Genomic DNA, 13,202 nt, shown 5'->3' with positions numbered 1-13,202 from the left:
TAACATGCGCTGACCTAATGTCATACGTCTACTTCAAACTCGAGGTTTGTGCACGTTTTATGAAATGTTTTTGTTTTTAAAATCAATCCATAATGTATGGCTGAGGTAGGTCAGCTTTCAGTTTGATTTTATTTGGTAGTAAAAATGTGTGTTTGCTTTGTGACCATTTTAAATATGAATTGACCTTGTATTGTGCCGCTGATAGTTCATGGTTGAGGGTGAGTGGGACTATGCACAATGTCACTCACATGCAAACTGTACCAAAAAAATCCAATTTTCATTTTTTCCATTGACTTGTTATTTAGGGTAGATTTTTGATAAGAAGCCAGATATTTGCAGAGCAAGATAAACCAATGTGGACTTTACCTTCCAATATACTATGTGTCTCTGTTTGCAATATGCATGGTGACACATAGGGAGAACATGCAACAACAACATTTATTTCTATAGCACATTTTCATACACATAGTGTAGCTCAAAGTGCTTTACATGATGAAGAAAAGAGAAAAAAAGACAAAGTAAGAATTAAAATAAGAGAACACTAATTAACATAAAATAAGAGTACGGTCCGATGGCCAGGGAGGACAGAAAAAACAAACAAACCTCCAGACGGCTAGGGAAAAAAAAAAAATCTTCAGGGGTTCCAGACCATGAGACCACCCAGCCCCCTCTGGGCATTCTACCTAACATAAATGAACACTCCTCTTTGTATTTAGGGTTCTCATGGAAGGACTTGATGATGATGGTCATGTAGACTTCTGGCCTTTAATTTATCAATGTGAGGACATCATGGTGCTTTGATTAGGTGGTGGTGGCGCAGGTCACCACCCCAGAAACCCCGAAAAAGAACAGAAGACAGAGTAGGAGTTAGTACGGATTTTGGAGCCACCATGAATAGTTATGCTAATTAATTGAATATACAGAGCATAATGATTAAATTAAAATGAAGTTATGAGAAAGCCATGTTAAAGTAATGTGTTTTTAGCAGTTTTTTTTGAAGTGCTCCACTGTATTAGCCTGGCAAATTCCTATTGGCAGGCTATTCCAGATTTTAGGTGCATAACAGCAGAAGACCGCCTCATCACTTCTTATAAGTTTAGCTCTTGGAATTCTAAGCACACTCATTTGAGGATCTAATGTTACGATTTGGAATATAAGGTGTCAAGACATTCTGAAATATAAGATGGAGCGAGATTATTTAAGGCTTTGTAAACCATAAGCAGTATTTTAAAGTCAGTTCTGAATGACACAGGTAACCAGTGTAGTGACATCAAAACTGGAGAAATGTGCTCGGATTTTCTTTTCCTAGTTAGGATTCTAGTTGCAAACGATTTATGGCTTTTTTGGGTAGTCCTGAGAGGACTGCGTTACAGTAATCTAGTCGACTGAAAACAAAAGCGTGAACTAATTTCTCAGTATCTTTCAATGATATAAGAGGTCTAACTTTTGCTATATTTCTTAAGTGAAAAAATGCTGTCCTAGTGATCTGATTAATATGCGATTTTAAAATTCAGGTCACTGTCAACAATTACCCCTAAATTCTTTACCTCCGTCTTAACTTTTAATCCTAATGCATCAAGTTTATTTCTAATAACCTCATTGTATCCATTATTGCCAATCACTAAAATTTCTGTTTTCTCTTTTTTTAGCTTGAGAAAATTACTATTCATCCATTTAGAAACACAAGTATGACATTGTGTTAGTGAAACAACAGAGTTGGGGTCATCGGGTACTATTGACAAATACAGCTGTGTGTCATCAGCATAGCTGTGGTAGCTCACGTTATGCTGAGATAATCTGACCTAACAGAAGCATGTAGATCGAAAAGCGCAGTGTACCCAGGATAGAGCCTTGTGGAACACCATATAGAATATCATGCGTCTTTGAGTTATAATTACCACAACTAACAAAGAATTTTCTACCTGCCAGGTAGGATTCAAACCAATTTACGACACTGCCAGAGAGGCCCACCCACTGACTAAGGTGATTTCTAAGAATATTGTGATCAATAGTGTTAAATGCGGCACTCAGATACAAGAGGATGAGAACAGATAAATGGCCTCTGTCTGCATTTACCCGCAAGTCATTTACTACTTTAACGAGTGCAGTTTCTGTACTGTGATTTGTTCTGAAGTCTCCACACAGACAACAACCAGGTGCAGGATAGTTCACATTTAAGCAAATACATTTTTATTTTTTTTCTGTATTGAATTCTCTTATTATGTGGAGATGATGTGGACGACAATGCAATGTGTACCAAAAGAAAATCGGGTTTTCTTGGAAGTTGGGCCAGTATTTCTTGGGACAACCTTTTTATGGCATAAAGTTTGTAAAATGTTTTTGTAACCTTTTCAGCTCTATCAGTATGAGGAACTGTATGAACAGGCACTGGAAGGATTCTCACAGGCATCAGCCTTGGATCCCTCATGGCTAGAGCCGCCTGTCAGAGAACAGCAATTGCTTGACTTCCTGGACCGCCTCAGTACCCTTCTACAGAACAAGGTATATGCTGGGAATAAACAAGGGTAATAATCAGTCAAATGATACATACTCAGTGTGTCAACATGCTAGAGAGTGAAGCAATGTGATTAATGGATTGTGATTAATATTGTGAAGCAAAACCTCTCATAGAAAATGTGTTTAAAGTCAAACTCCGAATGTCCTGCTTCTTACAATATGTACTGTAAATGGATAACTCTAGTTCTACTGTGCCCAACTCCAGTGGTGGCATGCTTTACATTACTCCAGCCAACACTTGGCATTGCACATAGTGACCGCAGGCTTGTGTGTAGCTCCTCGGCCATGAACACCCATTTCATGAAGCTCCCAACACACAATTCTTTTGCTAATGTTGCTTTCAGCAGTTTGTAACTCCGTTGTGTTTTTGTTTTTTTACGCACTGTATGCTGCAGCACTCAGCAGCCCTGCTCTTTGAGTTTGCGGTGTCGGCATGGTTCACCTCTTGTAATTCCTAGACAATTCCACTTCACTGTAATAGCACTTACAGTTGACCAAGGCAGATCTAGCAGAGTGGAAGCATCACATACTGACTTGTGGCAAAGATGGCATCCTATGCCGATGCCAGGTTCAAAGTTGCTGAGCTCTACAGTACTCATTCTACTGCCAACGTTTGTCAACAGAGACTGCATGGCTATCTGCTTCATTTCATGGACATGTTGACAATGAACCACATGAACTCAACAATTCAGAAAGATGTCCGCACCGTTTTGGCCATATACTGTATGTAACATGAGAGCTGTTGGACTTAGCATCTCTGAGAGGTGCAAAGATGATTTATCATATGTAAGAAAGGCACTATATTGTGCCCGACCTGGCACAGACTTGACACGGGAGGCACATATAAAATAAAAAGACTTTTTTTTCTTCAGCTGGAGGGCACATCTTCCCGTGAACCCCCAAGCACTAAACACTAAAGTCAAAAACACTCCTCTCTCTTTCACCACCACTCCTCCACAGCTTTGTCCTCCTTCCACCCGACTCTGGCCATTGAGTGGTGGTTGCTGGCTCCTTTTATGGCCCACCCGGAAGTGCTCCAGATGCTTGTTTCCAGTTGCACTCCCGGGTGGGGCTGAAGATTAGTCCAGCTGGGCTCAGGGACCCATGCCTCGCCCCCTGGCGGCCACCCCAGACCCCAACAGGGCTGTGGAGAACTCCATCTCCCATGAATCCCTGCAAGACACTGAGGCACCGCTCCAACCCAGGGGGGTGGCCATCCAGCGTCCAGGGGGTACTGCACCGTCCAGGGCTGCTCCCCCTGAATACGCATCGAAGGGGCGCCCCAGCCGTCCGCCACATATAATAGGCACATTTGTGGATAGGATGTATTTTGTTGTAGGCCTTCAAGCCAATCTCACAAATTACAATAACACTGAGTTATATTCTTTGCTTTTAAGTTGAACTATCACAGGCCATGCATGCTCTACTTCATGTATAGTTTAATTTTACTACTGGAATACGCTTTACTCTAGAAGGCCTGATTAATGCTTCTGTTTTATTTACCTCACAGCCTTTGTTCTTATATGTGACATAACCTGCTTTTACATGTGCTTAATAAATAAAATGTTTATTGAATGATTTATTTATTGGCAGGGAAAAGTGAAGGCAAAAAGACTGCAGAGTCTGTTGAGTAGCCTTCGAGCTAGTGATCTAGGACCATGTTGTAATGGACAGTACCAGACACCATCAGGGCAGCAGGTTAAACTGGAGAAGGAGCAACTGAGAGTACTAAAGTCTGGAGTAAATGCTGGTGTGGCAGTGCTGGGCAAGGTCGTCTTCAGTCTTACACCAGAGCAGAAAGTGCCTTTGTGAGTATAAGTTATGTCTTGGGGACAAACACATTTGTTAATTTTCATTGCTGTAATAATCTTGGTAGCTATGTAAAAATAATATGCAGGTCTGTCACACCTTGCCAAAGTGTTGTACTGTCATGAAAGCAGTCATGAAAAGAAAAGGTGGCACAGGCTTATGATGGTTGTTACTCACTGAAGTGGCACTCTGTTACAGTGCCTGCTTTAAAGCAAATGTGATTAATGATTGCTGTTGAGCTAAATCAGCTCATCTTAAGCAGTATTTCCTTAACTTTCTTTGGGGCTGATCACTATTTGATTCCCACATGTGGATGATGCAGAAGAACGTATAATTTGGACACTATAACTACACTCTGGCCTGGCCTTTCTATATGCAAAACCCTTTTATTATTTTTTTTAAAGCTGGAAAGGCTTGTAATATAGCAAATTGTCTACTGAGATTTACTTAGCAAGTGAGCATCTCAAGGAATCCATGCAGCTTCCTCCTAAAAGGCCAAAACCCCACTAACAAGTTAAAATTCTTGCATTCGTTATGTTTATGGCCATAATTGCTGGTGTATTGTTAAACGTTTAGGACTTAACAATTGATAAAAAATGCCAATTTTAAGTACATGCTTAATTGACAGTAAAACAGAGAGAGAGAAAAATAATTTACTGCTGTTACAAAATGATAAGTAGCTCAGGACTTTGAAGATCAGTGTACCACAACAACAGCTTTTACTTCATAATCATGTGTTGTGATCACCCAATCTTCCTCTTGCTCAACACTTACTCAAACTTTGTCTCATCTCACTCTGAACTTTACCTGTCACTATGCACAACTTTTTTTTTTTTCTATGTAAACTCACTTTGACATCTGTGTGGAGAGCCCATCTTTGGCTATTGCTGTCCTTCCGTGTAGCTGGTGACATGTGGCGTCAGGCTTAGAAGTTATTATTGATCACTGGCTGTTATCTGGGGCTTTGAACTGCAAAACCATCAACACTGGACTAGAATTGTATTTTCACATCAGTATCTTTAGTGAAAAGAAATGTGGTAATTGTAACATATAATTACAGTAAAGGGTAACAGTTGGTCATATGGAGTTCACCATAATTTCACTTTAGCAAATTGGCCCTTGGTGTGGAAAAACTTTAAGCACTACTGCCTTGTATGAAACTTCATTTTTATTGCAGAGCTCAAAACTGACTTGAAAACTGAAAATATGGTTGCCATTTTTAATAGCCAGTATTTGGATTAATTAAGATGCTGTGCAATGCATCAGTTTAATAAGGAAACCATTACCCAAACTATAAATTGTTTTTATTTTTTCCTGGCACATGTTGCAGTTAGTATATCTTTCATCTTCACACTCTTAACGGACTTTCTGACACTGCAGATATTTTCATGGCCATGGATTCTGTGGGATTTTTCAGCTCTTCATGTTCATCTCCCAAGAGGGTCTGTGCTCTGGCTACTCTGACTGCAAAACCAGGAAGTTATCGCAGAGCTAAAGGAGACTTTTTAAATATTCCTGTTATGTACACAACCTGTTCACACAGCCTTCCACAGGGCCAGTCATTACGCCATTTTTTAACTTGCTTTGTCCACATAAAAAAAAAAAAAAAAAAGCCAGGAAGATCAGCACTTGGCTTACATTTTATTTTAATCATATAAATGAATATTGATTGAAAACCTGTAGGCCAGTATGCAGATTATGCATGAGGAGCAAAAACCGTTCAGTTCTGATGCACTGCCAAAAAATCGGGTCATCCCTAAAGTAAGGCCATGAAATGGTTGGCAATTGCATTGGTTAATGTGGAGCCCTGGACTGGATCAGTATATTAATTGTTGCTTATGTTTTGACTATATTTTTATTAAATTACTTACACGATTCTGATAAAGTAAAATTATATTTTGCAAAATGCCCATTTGTTTATAAAATTAGCCCTGGATTTCAGTTAGTGGGGGCAAACACTGATGTCCAGAAATGTGTTTCCCACCCTGGCCTAGGGAAGTTTGTTTGATAAGGAGACTCCTAGGACTTGATGACATTTAAGAGTGTCTAGATGAGGTAATGGGATGTGCTTCCAGCCTAAGTGTAAAACTTTATACTGTGAAAAAGTAACCATGTTTGAATAGAGCTACTGGTTGAAGTACACAAATAAAATTTTGAAAGTCAGTTTGTTTTGAGAAAGTAAATTACTTGTGAACGGTTGTATTCTGATCCTAATTTCTCTCCTGCCTTCTTAAGCACATTTGGACTAGTGGACACTGAAGGTTCCTGCTGTGCAGTCATGGTGTATAACATGGCAGAGAGCTGGGGTGTGCTGATTGGAGATTCAGTAGCCATTCCTGAGCCACATGTGAAAAATCATCACATATCTCACAAAGCAAAGGTGGGTCCAAATAATGTCTGCCATATTTCACACTTGTTTAAATATTCTGCTGAAACTCATCAAGTACTAGTTTATTTTTCATGTGTGCAGAGCATGGTGAGATTCTCACACACATTAAAGACAGAAATGTAATACACACTGCGAACAATGAATACACCACAGTCTATTAAATACAACACCAGACAATGGATAGATCTAAGACACAGATTAGGCACATTCACGTATTTGTTGGTATGCAGCGCTGAAACCCATTTTTTTGAGTGCTCTTGGTCTTATACTGACTGTCATAATCAGAGTGAGTAGAGTGTCTGGACACAGTGGCTGAGGTCTTTGTTAATATTGTTTGCCTTGTAGGTGTGTCTAAAAATGAAGGGGGCTTTGTGCCAGTAATTTTGTGAGACAAGTACATTTCCCTATAAAGTGCTTTGCAATCCTGAGCAGAGCACTCACAAAGTACTGCGCCATCATGCCAGGTGTTGTTCAGCTATTGAGGACAAATTCCACGGTGCACCCACAGATTTTGAATAGAACTGATAGAAATATCTGAGTAAAGGAGTTTAGGTTATTAGGGATGGTGACTCAAAAAAAAACAAAAAAAAAAAAAAAAACTGCTCACTTATTATGTTGTACCCTGCTGCCAGGATGAGAGTGTGGTTTTCCTCTAGATACCTAAAGTCTTTGACCTATGTAAGGGAGAGAGATATATTTTATGTTTACTTTGTAAGCTATCACTGTGGGTTATTGTTCTTATAGTGGTTGTGTCATCAGCGAATGCAATGATGGACTTGGAGTGGTGTTTGGTCTCTCATCCATGGTTGAATAAGGAGTTTAACCACATGACCTTTTCAATTTGTGAATAAACGTGGATCCATAATTTTATAAAATATGTTGTCTGTGAGCATGTTTTTGCCAGGGATTAGTGGATCAAAGGTTTTGACATTGACATTTATATAAATAAGCATCAGTGATTAATATACAACTCATTTTCTCTTTTGATAGACCTACACATTCCAGAGTATCCGTGTGGAGTCCCCACTTATGTTGGTAGTGAATGGGAAAAAGCAGGCACCTACCTGTCAAGTGGCAGCTACTGTTTCATACAAGCCACAAAGTGACTAAATACGTGTGAGAAGAAGAATGTGAGCAGCACACTGCAAAAGACATAGGATGAGAGGACCATTCTGAACAATGGGTGACTTGGATCAAAAGAAGTTTGGAAAAGCTGGCTTTTCTTTGTCTTTCTTTATCTAAATTATTCAGATCAAAAATGAGTTTTGTTGGTATTTTTGTTGATTTTTTTTCTTTTGGTGTCTGTGGCTCCAGCTTCTAAATTTCAAAGGTGCTGTGAGTGACTGAGGATTTCAGATAAAAATGCACCACTCCCTATTTTTTCCTGGAGTAAACAACAAGCTTCTTTACAGCGGGGTTATTGTGGTCATGCATACATGCAGTTGTGTGAATTTCACAATGTGGTCTGGAACCTTAAAGTCTCAAATTAGCCATTGCAAGTATCTGAAAGAGAAGCAGATATGGAGATTATTCTGCTAGCATTTATTGGTGTATGTGTGTAAAACGGAAAGAACACATTTGCAACCTGTGTGGTGAAAAGCATTTCTGTCAATGAAAGATATTCGCAGAAATGTTTTGTCTTGTAAATGCTCATCCTTCTTCATAATGCAAGTGTGTCAGAGTGCAGCTCAACAAGTGCAGAGAAACAGCAAACATTTTACACTAATGATCACTACAAGCAAACCAGCACATCTTTAGCTCCTGCATAAAAAAAAAATGAAGACTCCTGGGGAAACCTTAAAGGAGTGATTTCTCTTAAGTGTCTTGGAGTAATCTGTGACAAGAACATATTCTACATTCGTCAATAGCACAGTTTGTGCCTATGTGTACAAATAAATCAGGAGTCCCTGCTACAGAAGCTGCCATGTATTGATTAGTTTCAGCTTTGCAGTGTTACACTGCAGCATGGGCCGCATTGTGGCTTACACCTAATTTTGTGTGCAGTTTAAATTGGGGCAGCACATTACAGCTTGTACCATCTTTTACTATGCAATGGCCCGATTTTACATTACAGTAAAATCTGTGAAATTGAGAACTGACAGTGAGGTGAATTTTTAAAAATGTATTGATGTTCTGTTTACAGCTTTATAAAATAAATTTTTTATTTGACATTGTGTTTGGGTTTCCTTTGCAGTATGATTGTCTACATGGGATAGAAAAAGTAACTTGTGTGTTCTTATCTCTTGCACTTTTCATTTCATAGTGATCTGAATGTGGAATATTTTTAGTTTTCATTAAAAGTTTTGCAATTAATAATATTTGTTTTATATATAGTATTAAAGGCGAATCAACTTCAATAAAAAAACATAAATTGATAGACAGGCCTTTACAGAAAACCTCAGCCTGCTCCCAACTATTTAGCTGAGGAGTCAAACTCAGACCCTGCAGGTTTTCATTACGGTCACTCGGTTATCTTTATCCAGGACGTAAATGTGGATAGACAGCAAGTGCTTCCACAGTTGTTTTCTACCTCACACCATTGTGACATTTCACTGAAAAAAGTTAAGGAAAATTGTACTTCATACTTGCTTAATTTTTTAGTATTCAAAATATAGTGGTTTACTATATATAGGCTGACATCTTAAACTATAGCCTCAATGACACTCTTATTTTTGTTACTGAAAACTTTGTAAGAACATAGATGACATCTTCTCTGCTAGTAACAATTCCCTAGAGGATAGTAATGTACATGCATGGTTAAGTATTTTAATACTCATTTCTTTACGTAAATATAGAAGTATTCACTTTTTTGATTTAGCAATTGTTATAGTGTTTAAAGCTGTTTTTATTCTGTAAAGCTATATAATATGACAGAAAAAGTAATTAATACTGTATTATAATACAAGTTCAGTATATTCACAGCATGACTGTCTTAATAACAACCAAGCCAAGATGTGCAGCATCACAAAACTCACATGAATGATAAATAATGATCTATATGCATGAACACTTAACACTAAAGGTATATATACACACTCTAGGACAAGAAACAACATTGGTAAATCTTTAAATGAGAAATTTTAAATGTAAAAAATTAATAGATTCATTCAGGCTAGGGTTAATTTAACAAAAGAGAGAAGAACAATGTATGGTCAAGATCTTTGGATAAGATAACTGTCCAACAAAGTATTTTGAAGTTTCATGCTAAAATTTAATACATTACAACATGGCTTGAATAAAGACGAGTTTTATGGCCAGATATGTGAGGATTGTTTACATCTCTCAGAATGACAGACAACCTGTCTACAGATCCACATTGTTTTGAAAAACTCATTACAAACTTCAATGTTGTTTCTTGTCCTTGAGTGTGTATATAAACACAGGGAACTCCAGTTTCTGTATTACATTTTGCCTGAAGAAGGGGCCTGAGTTGCCTCGGAAGCTTGCATATTGTAATCTTTTTAGTTAGCCAATAAAAGGTGTCATTTTGCTTGGCTTTTCTCTACATTCATAATGGCTAACACGGTACAACACCCTAGTACTACTAAAGGTATAGAAATTGTTTGTATCTAATACAAAAAATGTCACATTCAAAGCAAGACTAATTCTTAATATTAAAGACACACATTTTACATTATACAGTGATCCCTCGCTATATCGCGCTTCGCCTTTCGCGGCTTCACTCCATCGCGGATTTTATATGTAAGCATATTTAAATATATATCGCGGATTTTTTGCTGGTTCGCGGATTTCTGCGGACAATGGGTCTTTTAATTTCTGGTACATGCTTCCTCAGTTGGTTTGCCCAGTTGATTTCATACAAGGGACGCTATTGGCAGATGGCTGAGAAGCTAGATTGCTTACTCTTCTCTCTCTCTCTTGCGCTGACTATCTGTGATCCTGACGTATGGGGATTGAGCAGGGGGGCTGTTCGCACACCTAGACGATACGGACGCTCGTCTAAAAATGCTGAAAGATTATCTTCACGTTGCTATCTTTTGTGCAGCTGCTTCCTGAAACGACATGCTGCACAGTGCTTCGCATACTTAAAAGCTCAAAGGGCACGTATTGATTTTTGACTGAAAAACAAACTCTGTCTCTCTCTCTCTCCCTGCTCCTGACGGAGGGGGTGTGAGCTGCCACCTTCAACAGCTTTGTGCCGCAGTGCTTCGCATACTTAAAAGCCAAACAGCCCTATTGATTTGTTTGCTAGAGATTGTTTTCTCTATCTATGTGACATTCTGTGCTCCTGACACGCACTCCTTTGAAGAGGAAGATATGCTTGCATTCTTTTAATTGTGAGACAGAACTGTCATCTCTGTCTTGTCATCGAGCACAGTTTAAACTTTTGAAAAAGAGACAAATGTTTGTTTGCAGTGTTTGAATAACGTTCCTGTCTCTCTACAACCTCCTGTGTTTCTGTGCAAATCCCAAGCATGACAATATAAAAATAACCATATAAACATATGGTTTCTACTTCGCGGATTTTCTTATTTCGCGGGTGGCTCTGGAACGCAACCCCCGCGATGGAGGAGGGATTACTGTATTCTTACATCATCATCATGCAAAAATTATGATGAAAAAATTTTCTTGTTGTTGTTATAATTTTATTTTAGGGTAAACTTCCAGCCAGGTTAACTGTTTTTAAGTGATTAGTATCAACTTCAGTAAAGCCCAGGAAATTATACTGTATACGGCTAACAAAAGCAAAACAAAAACAAGAAATTACTGTATTAACTACATGAAATGATTGGTAGTTTAAATGATTGGTAGTTATTAAATATTTCATGAAAAGGTATTTAATTCTGCTGAAGACTCAGTTAAGTATAATCATATTGGTGGGGTGGACTGCAAGTGAAATGACAGCCTTATTATTTTAACAGACATTGATGTTTTGGATTAGTAGATTGGTACATAAACAGTAAATGTCACAACCAGGGAACATTTATATGAACCAGCACATTGAGTGAAGTCCACACTTTTAATACAGAAATCTCCACATGCAGCACACATACTTTTACCTCCCTCACGTGTATTGAAAAGACACAAAATATATAAACAGATTTGTTCAAAAGACGTGCATACTTAAAGTCATGACGATATCATTTTAAATTCTGGCAGATTACTCCATAACAACATTAAACAAACAATGCAGACTAGGCATTTCACATTTATCAATGATTTTCAGTGCAAGTCATACCCCCCTCTAATCAAAAAGGTTTTTGTAATTTGAGGAAAGCTAAAGGTTTTGTTTACATCACAACCAAAATATTACCTAAATGAAGTAACCAAGGATGAAACAGTCTAATGCTTTTTGCTGTAAAAGGTATTTCCTTTACATCCACAAAGCTCTTGGTTGTTATTAGGTGAACCAAACTGGAAAAAAGCTACCTTCCCTCCATCTGTCTTATCATTGTCTTTTGCTGGTGACCTGAAGAACATCTGCCGTATTTCGGGATCAACAGCAGTGCCTCTGACTGGGGTAGATTTTGGAGTATGGCAATTCATCTGACCTACAAATAAAGATACCAGATTTTATTTGAATTCTAGCAGATAAGTTCAACATTGTGGTCCACATTTCCCTGCTTATCAACCATAGTTCACTTTAAATGAACTGTTTTTAGCACATTGTAATAGTTCCTATTACATCATCAACAGCCTCGGGAAGACTCAAGAGCTGTAAATACTTCATCACCCATGCACATTAAGGCAACTGCTTTTTATAGGGTCAATTATCAAAAAAGCCAATATTACACAAGTGAATGCAGCAGGCTACAATGTCCTGTATTATCTTGAACTGGCCAAATTTTCCCTTCAGGACAAATACAGTTCTATCTGTCTGTCTACCTGTGTTACCTACTGTACCTTCATCTGGTAAATTTGCTGAGACAATGGTGATACTGTTCATTGTACTTAAAATTTTAGCACCTAATGATGTAATTTGAAACACATATTTTCTTAAAGCACTGAGGAAATGTTCTGATTCCAGGTGTAAACCAAATTCTAAACTTTAAATAGGTCTTGGTAAGTCTTCAAAAGGTTATAATTTGAGTATTCCACTTTTGCAACATATTCTAGGTGTTCATCAGTCCATTTTAAGGCATAACAATATGGACATTTAACATGCATGGACCCTACAAGAATGTTTTTTATTAGATTCATAATCAAAGTGTGAATTATAATTAAAACCATCATTGCAACTTTTGAGCCAAGGCAAGAGTCTGTTTTGATTTGCATGTCAGACAGAAGTTTCTCTGTTCATATCAATATGTTTTGTGGTATACCAAGTAAGAGCAGCCCTGTGAATCTCTTGCTGTTTATGCACGTGTTTAACAACACTGTTCACTTCGAGATTTATGTGCATATTTTGTAACTCCAAGTCTATTGTTCTCTGAATGTTTTTGTGCATATTTAGCCATAGATTTTTTTAAAATTGTTTTTGCAAGATATTGTCTGTATGTCTGGTACAGTGCTTATGTTTTTCTGT

The 13,202-nt window shown here is 38.0% G+C and overlaps 2 protein-coding genes across 2 annotated transcripts in view; one reads left to right on the top strand and one right to left on the bottom strand.

The window, feature by feature from the left end:
- Window positions 1-8,889, top strand: part of ttc5 (tetratricopeptide repeat domain 5) — a 28,923-nt gene extending 20,034 nt beyond the window's left edge. The window contains exons 7-10 of the mRNA XM_028793635.2: window positions 2,356-2,502; window positions 4,111-4,325; window positions 6,562-6,706; window positions 7,706-8,889. Of these exons, the coding sequence (XP_028649468.1) occupies window positions 2,356-2,502; window positions 4,111-4,325; window positions 6,562-6,706; window positions 7,706-7,825 (627 nt within the window). The 3' untranslated portion in view covers window positions 7,826-8,889. The remainder of the gene's footprint in view (window positions 1-2,355; window positions 2,503-4,110; window positions 4,326-6,561; window positions 6,707-7,705) is intronic.
- A 2,648-nt stretch (window positions 8,890-11,537) lies between these two features.
- Window positions 11,538-13,202, bottom strand: part of LOC114645792 (E3 ubiquitin-protein ligase CCNB1IP1) — a 59,814-nt gene continuing 58,149 nt past the window's right edge. The window contains exon 3 of the mRNA XM_028793636.2: window positions 11,538-12,228. Within this exon, the coding sequence (XP_028649469.1) occupies window positions 12,020-12,228 (209 nt within the window). The 3' untranslated portion in view covers window positions 11,538-12,019. The remainder of the gene's footprint in view (window positions 12,229-13,202) is intronic.

This window comes from Erpetoichthys calabaricus, chromosome 2, assembly GCF_900747795.2.
Source record: "Erpetoichthys calabaricus chromosome 2, fErpCal1.3, whole genome shotgun sequence".
NCBI classification, from domain to species: domain Eukaryota; kingdom Metazoa; phylum Chordata; class Cladistia; order Polypteriformes; family Polypteridae; genus Erpetoichthys; species Erpetoichthys calabaricus.
This window is presented reverse-complemented; position numbering and strand designations above follow the sequence as displayed.